Genomic DNA, 16,358 nt, shown 5'->3' with positions numbered 1-16,358 from the left:
CCCCTTCTCTCTCTCTCCCGCCCGCTCCCTCCCCCTCCCCCCCCCCAGCCGGTCTCCCTGCACTCGCTCTGGCCGCCCCGTGTTTTTTTGTTTTGTTTTTTGTTTTGCTTGGGGCGGCCAAAAAGCCAGAGCCGGCCCTGCTTGTGTAGTCGCTGAGAGCGGCTCCCAGCACTTGTGCACTGTCTATACTGGCACGTTACAGCGCTGAAACTTGCTGCGCTCGGGGGGGTGTTTTTTCAGGCCCCGAGCAAGAAAGTTGCAGCGCTGTAAATTGCCAGTGTAGACAAGCCCTTAGTCTCTTCCTCTGTTCCCTGCCTCATGCACAGGAGCAGGTTGCAGCTTATAGTGGGTAGAATTAAGGAAGATAACTCCCCTATCTGTGCAGATATTTGGGGGGCAACAGCATGTCTAGCATAAGCTCTAGAGAGGATAAGTGTTTTTTTATGTGTGTGTGGGGTGAAGGTTAGACAGGGGGGGCAGGCACTGATGTGAAATTACTAATGGAAAAAATTCCCACATTGACGGGAGCTCATTGGGTTTTCTCCTTCCTTTAAAGTGAGAAAGTGAGCAGGACAGGGATTCTCGGTAACCCTGAGAGCAGGAGGTACAACATGCAGTCTGTTACCCAGTTTGCTTTCTTTTTTTACTGCCCAAGATTGGAGAGAGACAAGAGATGTGGGGGAAAAAACAAATAATTGGCTTGGGGCCCTGCTAATGTTCTCTAGGTGCCTTGCATAGAAACCTTGGAAACAGCCTGGGACCTGATTTTGTGCAGTGCGGAGCCCCTACTCTAAAGGGTGACATCAATTCCTGACAATTGAGGGCGCTCCGGACCTTGCAGCACTGGCCCTTAGTGACTTGGTGTTACCATACAAAGGTTTTCTTTGCTTTGTCCGTTCAGTTACTGTAGCTACAAGCCTGGGGTTATGGAAGCAGAGAACAGTCCAGGAGGGGTGCAGGGGAGAGATGATGCAGTTCTTACGTAGGGTTACTTGAAAATGAAACCTCAGCTCAGTAGCAGGACAGTGATGGGGGGAGGAGGGGAGGTTATTCAGACTGCTGCTGGCTAGCAACACTGACTCCTCTTGCTGATAAGCGGCTGAGCTCACAGAGCTAAGAGACTTGCTCTGCAACTGATTTGAATTTTAGCAAGTGCACTGGGAATAGCCCAAAGCGCCTCGTCTCAGACGGTGGTCACAGGAATTCACGGCTATTATATTTGAGAGCCAGGCAATGATTACAAATCAGTGGCTTCATTCCCTGAGTGATTAATTGTTAACCTGGGAGTGTAGCTTTTTCCCTGGCTCTGCATTACCAGATTCCAATTCTTGTAACTGTGATTCTCTTTTTAAATGTCATCAGGTGGGTGTAGATGCAACTCAGGATGGATGAAAAGGCAGCCTGAGGGTGAGTTTATGTGCATAGATGGAGCAAATTGTAGGTGAACTTGCTGGGTCACAGGCTCGGATGCTAAGCTGCAAGCACAGGCCACAGCAGACATGCCTCTTCCTCCCTGCAGATCTCCCACTGACCACCTCATTTGCCCAGCCAGACAAAAGTATAAGTTATTTATCAGGCTGGTGGGGATGTTTTAGTCATCCCAAGTGTTGTGAGACAGTCAATCCTTAATAACTGATAATACTTAGTACTTACTTATACTTTGCATGTTCGGTGTGCTTTACACACACTAACTAATCTTAGATCGTAAGTTCTTTGGGGCAGGGACTGTCTTTTTGTTCTGTGTCTGTACAGTGCTAAGCACAATGGGGTCCTGGTCCATGACTGCGGTTGATAGGTACTATCATTATACAAATAAATAATCATAATTTTCACAGTTCCCCTGTGAAGTAGTTAGGGAAGGATCATCCCTGGCCAGAGGGATAGCTCAGTGGTTTGAGCATTGGCCTGCTAAACTCAGGGTTGTGAATTCAATCCTTGAGGGGGCCACTTAGGGGTCTGGGGCAAAATCAGTACTTGGTCTGGCTAGTGAAGGCAGGGGGCTGGACTCGATGACCTTTTAAGGTCCTTTCCAGTTCTGGGAGATAGGATAGGATATCTCCATTAATTTTATCCCCATTTTACAGATAAGGATACTGGAGAAGAGAGGTTAAGTAACTTGCCCGAGGTCACACAGCGTGCCAGTGGCAGAGCCAGGACTAGAACACCAATCTTTCAACTCTCAAACCACTATTCAGGGAGCGTCTTTCCACTTTCATTGTGGATTAGCAAAACTGTTTTTAAAAAATGGGTTAGTAGGAAAACGTTACCCAGACATGATTTGTGTATGCTTTACCTTGATTTTCACATTGCCCTGCAAACCATCAAAGTGTCCTAATATTTCTTTTGGGCTAGTGCAGTGATGTTGTGTTGCGACATTGTCATGCTGAGCTGTGATGCAATGGGTTGGTCCTGAAAGCGGAAGCTGGAGAAGAAAGATGAACTTTGCAGAATGGATGAATAAAATGAAAACTGGCTCTGTTGGGTTGGAGTGTGGGAATGAAATTGCATCCAGGGTACTTCACTGAGAATACCTGCCTGCTGCTAAAAGACAATTGAAAGCTTTGTAAAAGTCCTCTTTCCCATAGTGCAACAGGGCACCAATGTGCCTTTAAAGTTGTGTTATGTAGCCACAAACCATGTTATCCACTGGTAATGTGGACAGGGCTTTAGTTTTCTCCAATGGGTCTTGGTTGAATGAGAAAAGGGAGGGATTGGCAGAACTGGGGTTAGAGGCAGTTGCTTATGGAAAACACCTCCTAGTTAATCTGTATTGATCCTCTGTATTGTACAAGTTTCCCTGTGTCATGCCTGGCTTTCCAAGGAGGCCTAAAATTAAGGCCCTGACATTAAAGAAACCATGATATTCACAAGGATAGGCTATGGTTATCCTATGTTAACTATGGTGTCTGGCCAAATTCCAACTTGAGTAATTACATTTTATCTCGCTAAATTCCCCTCTGCTTTCCATTTTGTTCACTGCTGTGGGCTTAAAATGGCTGTCATGTTTCACCCCAGAGAGGGCTATGTTTTAGTAGCAGGTGGAGTGACTACTATATGGATATTTGGTACAGCTTGATTAATAAAGTGCTTTGGGATCCTTTTACATATGATATAAATGCAATCTCATTGTCCTTATTCCTGCTAGTGCAGGGTTCTCAAACTTTTTCATAGTATGGACCACATTTTAATAGAGAGAGGATTTTGATGAACACCTGTCCCCCCACTTATGATCTCACAGATCACCTCTCCTTGTATTTACATACAATCCTCATGGCAACTACTGCAATTGCTTACATAGAAAAGTCTTGCTAGGGAAGTATTTTGTGCATTTTTAGCTTAAATGAAATTTAGCAGATGGGATGTAAGGATGAGCAAATGCTGTGTGACCAGCTGGCTATCTGAGAACCACCAGTCAGTGCTCTGTGGACTACTGTTTCTTCGTACATGTGTCTTGTCTAATCCCTTAGCTCTCTGCACTGATGATGTCTAAACACTCTTCTCTTGGAGTCTGTGCCCTATTTCTCTGTAAAGACATTTTTCTTAATGCCTAACCTGAATTTGGTTTTATGGTTCTAGCTCTAGGCTGTTGCTCTCTGCTTTACTACTTTCAGATAATTGGAGTAATTCCCTTCCTTCATCTATATTGTTCCCTTGAAGGTATTTATAGACAGAGCTCTTGTTCCTGCTGAACTTTCTTTTCTAGTCTACATGCATTTCTCTTCCCTCACCTCTCCTCATACACTTTATCCTCTGATCCTTGTATTGTTTTTAGGGAACTAATAGTTGCTGTGGAGCACTGTGTGTCTCTTGTGTTCGGTGAGAGGTTATACTCTCCAGTTCCTTGAAACTGCCCCAGAGGAGAGGCCATCTTAAGCTGTATCCACACTAAAAAACATTCTGACATGTTTAAATTGGCCATCAAGCATGGATCCCTGATGCCCTCCATATATGCTCCCTCAGCTGGAGTTGAAAACAAGGCTCAGTCAAGGTTAACAGTTGTTGCAAGACAGCGTGGTAGATCCCTGATAGAACTACAGGTAGGCCACCCCTTCATACCACAGGTGTTGAACTCCGTTCCACCTGTGCGCACCCATGAGAAACCATTGTAACCAGGGCCAGCTCTGGCTTTTTTGCCACCCCAAGCAAAAAAAAAAAAGTGCGGGGCAGCCGGAGCGGCGAAGCAAAAAAAACCCATGCAGGGCGGCCAGAGTGGCAAAGCAAAAAAAAAAAAAAACACGTTCAGGGCGTCCGTAGCCAGGTGCAAACTTTTGGTGCCACTTACTTGGCAGCTCACAGCTGCCTCCCCCGGCCGCGCTGGCTAGCGGGACTCCCTGCGCTGCAGACGTGCCCCGGGCAGCAGAGTGAGCGCCCCAGCTAGCGGGGGGGAGGGTGAGGGAGCGAGGGGGAAAGAGAGAAGGGGGGTGGCCAGGGCTTCCTTCAGCCGGGGTACTAGCCACTCGGCCCCTCCTATTGCGCTGCCTGCCGGGAGGGCTCCACACCGCTCCCGCCTGCAGGTGAATTGAAGGTCGGCGGGGAGGGAAGGATGCGGGCTGCCAGGCTTGCTGCAGACCTGGCACCGGTGCTGGGGCAGATGGAGCGCGCAGCCCACTTCCCTCCTCCACGCCGCTGCCCCCTACAGGGCGGCTGGAGCAACGAACCAAAAAAAAAAAAAAAAGGGCGGCCGTGCCACCCTAGGATTGGATGGAATGCCGCCCCTTAGAATCTGCCGCCCCAAGCCCGAGCTTGCTCGGCTGGTGCCTGGAGCCGGCCCTGATTGTCACTTTCAGCTGAGTGGAGTCAGAGAGGGAAGAGACAGGTCTGGCACCTGTTGTCGAATACAGTTGGAATTTTCAGAGGGCAGCCACACTAACGGGTTTAAGCCCCAGCGACTTGATTCTGATCATGGTTAGTATCAATTAGTGCCAGTTGCTATCTTGCAATGTAAAGCATTATTAAAAAATGACTTGTTTGGAGATTGTTTTTTGTTTTCAAGAACTGTTGATTTTTTTAATTTTTGGTGGCATTTGTAATTTAAATAATTATCTAGATCAGGGGCGGGCAAACTTTTTGGCCTGAGGGCTGCATCAGATTTTGGAAATTGTATGGAGGGCCAGTTAGGGGAGGGGGGCATGGCCCACTCCCCCCTCATCTGCCCCCTGACGGCCCACCCCCAGGACTCCTGTCCCATCCAACCCCCCTGCTCCCTGTCCCCTGACCGCCCCCAGAACCCCCACCCGACTGCCCCCCGTGCCTCATCCAACCACCCCCCTCCTTCCTGACTGCTCCCCCAGACTCCTGCCCCCATTCAACCCCCGTTCTCCGCCCTCTGACCGCCCCGATCCCTATCCACACCCCAGCCCCCTGACCACCACCCCAAACTCCTCTGCCCTCTATCTAACCCCCCTGCTCCTAGCCCCCTTACCGTGCTGCCTGGAGCACCGGTGGCTGGTGGCGCTACAGCCACGCACCTCGCAGCACAGAGCACCGGGTCAGGCTGGGCTCTGCAGTGGCGCTCCCCCAGGAGCTCAGAGCCCCGCCACCCAGAGCATTGCGACAGCAGTGGAGCGAGCTGAGGCTGTGGGGGAGGGGGAACAGGAGGGGAGGGCCTGGGGGCTAGCCTCCTGGGCCAGGAGCTCAGGGGCTGGGCAGAAGGGTCCCACAGGCCGTAGTTCGCCCACCTCTGATCTAGATTGTTATTCTTTTTATGTACTGAAAACAGTCTTTGATAAACACAATTTGTAACATTTTTTATTTAAAATGTCTAAAAAAAACCAAAAGGGGTCCATTTTGAACCACGCGAAGTGGAAACACCCTCAAAATTACAATAATTGTCATGATTTCTTGTTAGTGTGACCAGCTCTGATGCTAGTATACCTCAGAGTTACTCCTGATTTACATCTAGTGTGAGAGCAGAATTGGCCCTGTGTGCCAAATTCAGCTCTAGTAAAAATGGAATTATATCAGGGATGACTTTAGCCCAGTTTGCTTATAGTCAATGTTGATTGGACAAAAACCATTAAAAGTGTGTTTGAATACGACTAGCTGGGGATCTTGACTAAGAGGGTACTTCTTTCTTTGGCGGCAAGGCTTATTACCCGCTGCTGAAATGCCGCCGAAGACCGTCAGCGACTGAAGGACCCTCCGCCGAAGTGCCGCCAAAGACCCAGACGGGTGAGAGTAACAATTGAAAAGGCGCTCCCCCTGCGGCGGTCCCGATGTTTTCCAGTTATCATCTGGTCACCCTAGTTTAAACCGGCTTACCCTGAACTGTATTAAAATAGCTCGGCAGATGTGTATTTCTGTGGCAGTTTGGGTGGGGCCTCAGAGTAGGAAGCAATGCAGTTTGTAAAATAGCCTGGGCCCAAACCTCTCCTGAGAGTACATTTGTCATCTTTGTAAAACTGTCAGATTATGAGTGGGTGACAGTTACACAGAGATGACAATGACTCCTCACGTGAGGGCAGTGAAGAGGTTAAAATTTAGCAGATGGGATAGAAGGATGAGGAAATGCTATGTGACCAGCTGGCTTTCTGAGAACCACCAGAGAACTCTCCTTTCCCCTGACCATATCCTGTGTGGAGGATGTGTCGTAATGTTTCTGCTGCTCTGGGTCTCCATTTCCCATTCTCCAAGCAGTTCTGGAATGTCCTCCTGCTAGCTCAGCCTATTGTTACCTCAGCCCTCTTCACCTGGCCTGCCAAGGCTTTCTGCTCCTTACATTCCTTTAGTTTCTTTTTCTCATAACCTTTCCTGCCCCCCTCCCCTTCTCTTCTTTTAAAATATATTCTGAAGTCTCTAGACAAGTGTTGTATCCACCAAGCAAAGTATTAACAACTTCAACAGAACTTTATTTACAGTGGAAATCTCTTTTCCAAGCTGTAGCTGCACACTCTGTAACTCTCCCCGCCTCCTCCACTCCTCCCCCCTCCTTCCTGTTTCCTGTCCTTTCAGACTCCCAGCACCCAGTGCTCCCAGTTCTAATAATCACATCCAGCATCTAAACACAACAACTAGGGTGACCAGATGTCCTGATTTTATAGGACAGTCCTGATTTTTGGGTCTTTTTCTCATATAGGCTCCTATTACCCCCCACCGCCTAGCCCAATTTTTCGCACTTGTTGTCTGGTCACCCTACAACAAGCCATAAGACTAAAAGTGAAACTAAAACAAGGAATTGGAACTGCCAATGTAGGCTTGTTTGATTTGTTCTGTATTTTAATAGCAGCTTTGCTTTGTACCGATTTGTCTGAAGGAGCGGTGACTAGGATCTGCTATCTCGGTTGCAGTTGGATGATCTCTGGACGCAAGGAAGAGAAAATCGACAGTAAGTGGGTCTGTCTCACTGAGGCTGTTGTGTTTTTTTAAGACGCTTTTGCTATGCTGGGATCAGAACTGGCTGGCTCTAGAGCTGTATCTAACCCCTTCATTCGTGAGCTAAATTGTATAGGAGATTCCATCTTGCTGCCAGCTATTGTGTGGGAGAGGAGCGTGATGGGGCAGCAGGCAAAAAGGCGGGAGCTGGGTAGAAGGCTGAAGCAGGAAATGTGTATGGGGATGTAATACATGAGCCATAGTGACCTGTCTTGCAGCCCTGAGTCCTTCTCAAGACTGGGTTAGTCTGATGTGATTAGGGACCCTCTAGACTGGTGCCCATTGCTGGAAGATTGTATTCCAACAATGCTCTTTGGGGAGCGAGAGTCATTTCTCATGCGTCTGTCTTCTCTGACTCACCACATTCTCTCCCCTCTCTCTCTTTTCTACCAGTTCTTATGGTGCATGCTGTGGCCTATGATATCCGGGCACCGGAGATGCCTGACTACTGGTGTGAAGGGGGTGTTAGTGCACTGTGGTAATATATGGAGATATACCTATCTCCTAGAACTGGAAGGGACCTTGAAAGGTCCTCAAGTCCAGTCCCCTGCCTCACTAGCAGGACCAAGTACTGTCCCTGACAGTTTTTTTTTGCCCCAATCCCTAAATGGCCCCCTCAAGGATTGAACTCACAATCCTGGGTTTAGCAGACCAATGCTCAAACCACTGAGCTATCCCTCCCCCCTGAGCTTGATGTGAAGCCCCCAGAACTCTCCCTTTTAACAGCGAGAATGCATTTTGCTGTGTGATCAGCACGGTCTCTCCTGGACTGTCGAGTAACAGAACCTGAATGTTTCTGAAGTTCAGTATACTCTGTATGACAACAGACCTGTCTCCTTATCCCCCTCCACCCAGCCTCCCACACATACATACTCTGACCTACAGGCTGGCCTAGGAGCATGGTGCCCTGTCTTTGAGTGTCCCTTAGTCGGTCCATTAACCGACAGAGAGTATCTGGGTTAGGCTAAAAGGGGTAAAAAACAAGGGTGATGTCATGCTAGGAGTCTACTACAGGCCACCTAACCAGGTGGAAGAGGTGGATGAGGCTTTTTTTAAACAACTAACAAAATCATCCAAAGCCCAAGATTTGGTGGTGATGGGGGACTTCAACTATCCAAATATATGTTGGGAAAATAACACAGCGGGGCACAGACTATCTAACAAATTCTTGGACTGCATTGCAGACAACTTTTTATTTCAGAAGGTTGAAAAAGCTACTGTGGGGAAGCTGTTCTAGACTTGATTTTAACAAATCGGGAGGAACTCATTGAGAATTTGAAAGTAGAAGGCAGCTTGGGTGAAAGTGATCATGAAATCATAGAGTTTGCAATTCTAAGGAAGGGTAGAAGGGAGTACAGCAAAATAGAGACAATGGATTTCAGGAAGGCGGATTTTGGTAAGCTCAGAGAGCTGATAGGTAAGGTCCCATGGGAATCAAGACTGAGGGGAAAAACAACTGAGGAGAGTTGGCAGTTTTTCAAAGGGACACTATTAAGGGCCCAAAAGCAAGCTATTCCGCTGGTTAGGAAAGAGAGAAAATTTGGCAAAAGACCACCTTGGCTTAACCACGAGATCTTGCATGATCTAAAAATAAAAAGGAGTCACATAAAAAATGGAAACTAGGGCAGATTACAAAGGATGAATATAGGCAAACAACACAGGAATGCAGGGGCAAGATTAGAAAGGCAAAGGCACAAAATGAGCTCAAACTAGCTACAGGAATAAAGGGAAACAAGAAGACTTTTTATCAATACATTAGAAGCAAGAGGAAGACCACAGACAGGGTAGGCCCACTGCTCAGTGAAGAGGGAGAAACAGTAACAGGAAACTTGGAAATGGCAGAGATGCTTAATGACTTCTTTGTTTCGGTCTTCACCGAGAAGTCTGAAGGAATGCCTAACATAGTGAATGCTAATGGGAAGGGGGTAGGTTTAGCAGATAAAATAAAAAAAGAACAAGTTAAAAATCACTTAGAAAAGTTAGATGCCTGCAAGTAACCAGGGCCTGATGAAATGCATCCTAGAATACTCAAGGAGCTAATAGAGGAGGTATCTGAGCCTTTAGCTATTATCTTTGGAAAATCATGGGAGACGGGAGAGACTCCAGAAGACTGGAAAAGGGCAAATATAGTGCCCATCTATAAAAAGGGAAATAAAAACAACCCAGGAAACTACAGACCGGTTAAGTATCAGGGGGTAGCCGTGTTAGTCTGTATCTATAAAAACAACAAGGAGTCTGGTGGCACCTTAAAGACTAACAGATTTATTTGGGCATAAGCTTTCGTGAGTAAAAACCTCACTTCTTCGGATGCATCCGAAGAAGTGAGGTTTTTACTCACGAAAGCTTATGCCCAAATAAATCTGTTAGTCTTTAAGGTGCCACCAGACTCCTTGTTGTTTTTACAGATCCGTTAGTTTAACTTCTGTGCCAGGGAAGATAATGGAGCAAGTAATTAAGGAAATCATCTGCAAACACTTGGAAGGTGGTAAGGTGATAGGGAATAGCCAGCATGGATTTGTAAAGAACAAATCGTGTCAAACCAATCTGATAGCTTTCTTTGATAGGATAATGAGTCTTGTGGATAAGGGAGAAGCTGTGGATGTGGTATACCTAGACTTTAGTAAGGCATTTGATACGGTCTCGCTTGATATTCTTATCGATAAACTAGGCAAATACAGTTTAGATGGGGCTACTATAAGGTGGGTGCATAACTGGCTGGATAACCGTACTCAGAGTTGTTATTAATGGTTCCCAATCCTGCTGGAAAGGCATAACAAGTGGGGTTCCGCAGGGGTCTGTTTTGAGACCGGCTCTGTTCAATATCTTCATTAATGACTTAGATATTGGCATAGAAAGTACGCTTATTAAGTTTGCAGATGATACCAAACTGGGAGGGATTGCAACTGCTTTGGAGGACAGGGTCATAATTTAAAATGATCTGGACAAATTGGAGAAATGGTTTGTGGTAAACAGGATGAAATTTAACAAAGACAAATGCAAAGTGCTCCACTTAGGAAGGAAAAATCAGTTTCACACATACAGAATGGGAAGAGACTGTCTAGTAAGGAGTACGGCAGCAAGGGATCTAGGGGTTATAGTGTACCACAAGCTAAATATGAGTCAACAGTGTGATGCTGTTGCAAAAAAAGCAAACATGATTCTGGGATGTATTAACAGGTGTGTTGTGTGCAAGACACGAGAAGTCATTCTTCCGCTCTACTCTGCGCTGGTTAGGCCTCAACTGGAGTATTGTGTCCAGTTCTGGGCACCGCATTTCAAGAAAGATGTGGAGAAATTGGAGAGGGTCCAGAGAAGAGCAACAAGAATGATTAAAGGTCTTGCGAACATGACCTATGAAGGAAGGCTGAAAGAATTGGGTTTGTTTAGTTTGGAAAAGAGAAGACTGAGAGGGGACATGATAGCAGTTTTCAGTATCTAAAAGGGTGTCATGAGGAGGAGGGAGAAAACTTGTTCACCTTAGCCTCTAAGGATAGAACAAGAAGCAATGGGCTTAAACTGCAGCAAGGGAGGTTTAGGTTGGACATTAGGAAAAAGTTCCTAACTATCAGGGTGGCTAAACACTGGAATAAATTGCCTAGGGAGGTTGTGGAATCTCCATCTCTGGAGATATTTAAGAGTAGGTTAGATAAATGTCTATCAGGGATGGTCTAGACAGTATTTGGTCCTGCCATGCGGGCAGGGGACTGGACTCGATGACCTCTCGAGGTCCCTTCCAGTCCTAGAATCTATGAAAACCATAGGGCTGGCTCAGAAGCATAATGTCCTGACCTCACAAATCACTGCTTCTAGGGCCAGTCCTTTGCCACAGACCCCCTTCCCATAGCACTGAGTAAGCTGGACAGTGTGATGCACTGTCAGCCTGATCCAACAGTGATACCCTCTCTCCTCACAGGATCTTACTGCCTACTTGAATGGTTATGAGTCATAGGCATGCAAACGGGGTGTGCCCAGGTACACCCTAATCATGCCTGAGCTCAGTCTAGGAAGGCTGCTAAGGCTGCTCCTCCCCTGCTGGAGGCTCGTAGGGGGGAGGAGGAAGAGGCTGCTTAGCACCCCCCCCCCCCCCCCCCGGGGGAGATCAGGCAACTGCCAATCAGCTATTTAGCATGCTGCAGCAGCCCTCATCAGCTCTTTGGCTGGCTGCAGCTAATCAGCTGTTTGGCGGGAAGTCCCTGCCTATCAGCTGTTTCTCCTGCCACTGCTGAAGCTCCCAGACTGCAGGTAGAGGTGAGTGAGTCTTTCTGATTTTCAGGGTAGAGGGAGCTGGGTTACGCGGGACCAGCAGCCAAGCCACGGCAGCTTCTGGGCTAGCTTCAGAGGGGTGGGCAGCTTCTTGGCAGGGGGCTGGGGGGAGATGGGCGGGCAGCTTCTCAGCTGGCTCCAGGGGGCTGCTGGGGGGAGTATGGGCTGGGGGCTTTCTCAAGGACTGAGCCAGCCTCTCTCAGCCCACCCTGGTGTTTCCCCCAGGACCTGTGCTCCCCCTTCAGCCAGGAGAAACCAGCTGCAGACCCCCTTAGTGCTGGGCAGGGGAACAAACCAAAGGACATGGTTCCTTTAAGAAAAGTTCTCCCTTGTGTCTGATGAGTGAAATTGGGCTGGGGCCCACAGCTCGCCCCCCTCCCCCTTCTTTACCCGTCCAGAGGGGCTTCACTGCAGCCTCATGCCTGGAAAGTAATGCTTGCCCAGCTCAAAGCTGTCTCCCCCTCTCCCATGCCCAGATCAAGCCTGCCTGAGGGGCTTTTCCTCCAAGAGAGAAAGTTTATCTCCTCCCCTGCCGATAACCGTCCCCTCCTCTCACAAAAGTCATAGAGTATGTGAAGGAGTCAAAGTAGGGGTGGGCTGCAGCCCTGGGATTGGAAAGAGCTAGGGCGACACAGCAAGATGAATGAATGGGCCATTTCTATGCTGGGCTGTTGAATAAAATTTCTCTCTGTGTCAGGGCATGTAGTTTCTAGGCTGGCCGCAGGGGGTGGGGTTGGGGGGGAGACAGAGCTGCTTTGAGTGTGTTGGTGGGAACAGGCGCTAAACAGAACCACCAAGAAGTGGGGAGCAGAGAGAGATGGGAAAAGGGACACAGGTGGAGAGCAAGAACTGGAAACATCAGGAAGGGGAGCTACCATGATAAACACACTTTCAATAACTAGAATGAAAGTGTATAAATATGTTGAAAATAGCCTCCCCTCAAAACCGGCAGAGTGCCCCTCCAGCACCCACACCTCGCCCTTAAGGCAGGAGGGGGCAGAAAGGAGTAAGCAGCTGTTGGGAGGCATTTAGGGGAGGGAGTTGGCAAGAAGGTGGTGTTCAGGGAGGTCTAGGAGGATGGGGCAGGAAGAGGTGAAGTGGGGGCGCAGCCTTGGATAAGGGGGTCGAGCCAGGATAGGGCACCCACCGGCAAAACCAAAAGTCAGCACCTATGAGTCAGCGTGGCAGAGTTACACCCTGCGCGGGTGGATTTGCTGCCTGTACAAACTTCTCCAGCAGCTGCACAAAGTTGTTGTAATTGTGTCACACAGTGAACCCCACGCTGCTACCGTTACCCTCCTTGCTCCCCTGCCTGGGCCCGCCCAGCCAATCGCTGCCTCCCCAGCACTACACATGACCTTTGACTTACGTCAGTCATAGCGCTCTTCCATCGCTGTGCTCCAGCTTGGTTGGTGCTCTCTGTGCCTGCCCCGTAAGTGCCATCACGTCATTGGTCAAGGGGATGTCTGGGGGTGGGATTTGATGGGGACTCTGTTCTGAGCCGCGGTGTGGTAAGGGGGCTGGGCCGGCCAGGCCAGGGGGGTTGGATATGGGCCAGAGGGTCTCGGGGGCAGTCAGGGGATGGAGAATGGGGGCATTGGATAGGGTGTGGAAGTCCCAGGGGGCCTGTCAGGGGTCGGGGTGTGGCTAGGGGTCGGGGCAGTCAGGGGACCGGGGGGTTGGATAGTTGGTGGGTTCCTGGGGGGTGATTAGGGGGCTGGGGGGTCTCTGGAGGAGGCGGTCAGGGGACAAGGAGTGGGGGGCGGGGTTGGACGGGTTGGGAGTTCTGGGGATCCTGTCAGGGGGCAGGGAGCAGTTGGATGGGGTGGGAGTCCCGGGAGTCGGGGTGGGGCTAAGGGTCGGGACAGGTAGGGGGTAGGGTCCTAGGGAGGCAGTTACAGTGGGGGGCGGTCTTAGGAGGGGGCAGTCAGGGGACAAGGAGCAGGGGGGGCTTGGGAATTCTGAGGGGGGCAGTCAGGGGGTGGGAAGTGGGAGGGAGTGGATCAGGGCGGGGCTCCCTGAGTGCACACCCTAATGAAATGTGCTGCACACGCCTATGTTATGAGTCAAATGCATTTCAAAACTGACTGATTCCTTTGAATACTTGTGAGTGTCAGATATTTCTCCTGATTCATCTCAGATTCTCCTACCCCTCCTGCAAGGGCCCTTCACCAGGATGGCCTAGCACACATCATCCTGGCACTTCTTTGTTAAAGAGCCAATGCACCACCCTTGAGATGTCACCTTTTGACCTGCACTTACAGCTCTGATTGTCTTTCCCCCAGGTGTGTCCATGACATGGAGCCTCAGGCTGGTTGGCTGGTATTCCTTGTCCTGAGTCTGGTTCCTCTTTGCCTTCCCATCCCTTTGCGGGACTTACTGTTGGAGCAGGAGAACGTCTGCCGGATCGGTGGCAACCTGGTGCTGGGGAAGGGGGAAGAGCAGGTCAATGAGTATCTAATAAGCCTCAAGGAGAAGGAAGTGGCCAAGGCCCAGAAGACTGGATATTTCCCACCCAGCATGCACTTCTTCAGGGCCAAAGGCTTAATTGATCAAAGTGCAGTGTTCAGCATCTTGAAACGTATGCCGAAAGGTAGGGATTCTGCCCTGAGAGTTCTTGGTTGTCCCAGTGCTTTCAGTGATAAAACAGAGACCAGGAGGGGGGCAAGAATCGGTCAGTGTGAAACCCCTGCTGCACCCAAACTAAAAGGACCTTATAACAGGTGCTGAGTAGAACAACTTCAGATCCTGGAAGGAGCTGTATTAGGGCTGGCTCTTTTGGGCTGGGGGAAAGGAGGAATTACACTGGCCAGGGAGGGTTTCCAAACATGTGGGTATCCTGTATAACAGTACAGCATGGACCTTTCCAGCACCATTTACCTCACTTGGGAGGAGAAAGAAGACAAAATAATATAATGTGGGAAAGACACTGACCTCTGTGTAGCGCACTCCAGCGCTGGGGGTGCTCATCCTTCCAGTGCGTCCCAGGCCTGTGACTGACCTTGTACAACATGCTGCCATGTGGTGGTGGTCACATGTGTCCTTATACAAGTAGCTGTGTACAGCATAGATCTATTAATGCGTTGGAGACTGTGTGTTTGTTTGATCTATAGAATATCTATATGAAAACTGAATTTCTGTTAGGGCCTTTCAGTTGAGACCTTAAAAACTGAGTTCTGATCCACACAGATGAGAAAGATCTCTGTTTGTAAGTGCAGGAATTTGCCCTATCGTCCTTGGCCGAAACTTCCCCTCCCTCCACCTTTGTGTAGCATGATGTGTACAAGCTGGCTACAGCCTTTCACCTCAGAGATGGCTGCATTACACCAGATGGTGCATACATAGTGTGTAAAGTGCTTTGGGATGATTTAGGATGAAAGTCACTATATGAGTGTAAAATACATGCACAGTGTCCTATGCATTTGTTTTGCTAGCAGTCTGGAACATGTCAGCATTTTAAGAATTAATCCTTAATAACTATAATATACTGAGTGGTTGGGAGGATATTTTTGACCATCTGAAATCTAAGCCATCCAGTCTAACCAGCAGGGAGTTAGCTATTGCTGGCTCTCTGAATTGCTGTGACCTTGACAGTTCCATGTGGGAAGCAAGGAGTTAATGAATTTGTACATCTGAAGGCCTTGACTCTCAGCTGACTGACTTCTTTCTACCCTTCCACTTCTCTCTCTGATGCAGTGAAAAGTATTTTAATTAGGCTTCCTTTTCTAGGTGAAGACAGAAGGCTTTCACTTTGAAACCTGAGAACACACTTCCCTCTTGTGCAACGCGTTCTCCTTTCAGATTGATCTGTTCTAGTACCAGATCGGAACCCTCTCAATCTGGCTATTGGGGTGCAAGGCAGAGGCTTGCTCTGGGGAAAATTTGTGGAGAGCGCATTTATACAAAAAGTAAACTGCTTTGCTCCCACCATTCTGAATTGGTCTGTTTCTGTCTGAACAAGAGCCATCTCCCTAATCTGCTAGCTTCTCCCTGCGGTGATGTCAGACTCCGGGGTTTATGGCATCATGGTTGGTTGCCACAGAAATAACTGAGATGTCGAACTCCCCATTATGCCTTCACTGCTGAATCAAATAGCAGGGAATTTGCGGTTTAAAAATATAAGTATCTTAGCTTTTTGAAAAAATGGCAAGGAAAATATGTAACTCTTTCTGCCTTTACATCCCTTTCCTCCAAAGGATCTTAAATCGCTTCCCAAGCACTAGTGAATCTCCTGTAGCTTCTTTACAGTATTTATAGTAAGTCCTTTGTGAAAGGGATTATGTCTCTATATTTGTACAGTGCCTAGCACATTGGGGCCCCAATCAAGGGTGGGGCTTCTGACCATTATGGTAATACAAATATTAAATTGTAATATTAACTCCAGACTGCATATAGGAAACTGAGGCACAGAACGTGCTGTCTAGATTTTGGGGACCCAACTTTAGATTGCTATGGCCTGTTTTTTCAAAGATGCTCTCCCACCATAGTTCTATTTAAGTCAGGAACTTTGGTTGCTTAGCACCTTGAAAGTCAGGCCATTTAAAATTGGGCACGCAAAATCAGAGAGTACTTTTGAAACTTTGGCCTTACGTGACTTGTCCAAAGTCACACACAAAAATGTGTAGCAGAGCCTAGGATAGATCCCAGATCTCCTGACCTGCAGCCTTGCATCCTAACAACTAAGTCATGTTTTCTTTAAGTCAAATACTCTAATAATGTAACTA

General features: G+C 48.3%; 1 protein-coding gene across 6 annotated transcripts in view; it reads left to right on the top strand.

The window, feature by feature from the left end:
- The window catches only part of ADA2 (adenosine deaminase 2), a 41,942-nt gene that overhangs the window by 4,030 nt on the left and 21,554 nt on the right, over nucleotides 1-16,358 (top strand). Inside the window, exons 2-5 of one of the 6 annotated variants that reach the window (XM_054035473.1) lie at nucleotides 6,087-6,171; nucleotides 7,253-7,324; nucleotides 12,906-13,066; nucleotides 13,920-14,227. In XM_054035473.1, coding sequence (XP_053891448.1) covers nucleotides 13,933-14,227 — 295 coding nt within the window. In that variant the 5' untranslated portion in view covers nucleotides 6,087-6,171; nucleotides 7,253-7,324; nucleotides 12,906-13,066; nucleotides 13,920-13,932. Of the gene's footprint in view, nucleotides 1-1,362; nucleotides 1,408-6,086; nucleotides 6,172-6,976; nucleotides 7,325-12,905; nucleotides 13,067-13,919; nucleotides 14,228-16,358 lie in introns of those variants that run through there. The other 5 variants (XM_054035446.1, XM_054035438.1, XM_054035463.1 and 2 more) reach the window with 5 other exon arrangements.

Source organism: Malaclemys terrapin, chromosome 1 (assembly GCF_027887155.1).
Source record: "Malaclemys terrapin pileata isolate rMalTer1 chromosome 1, rMalTer1.hap1, whole genome shotgun sequence".
Lineage (NCBI taxonomy): Eukaryota > Metazoa > Chordata > Testudines > Emydidae > Malaclemys > Malaclemys terrapin.
This window is presented reverse-complemented; position numbering and strand designations above follow the sequence as displayed.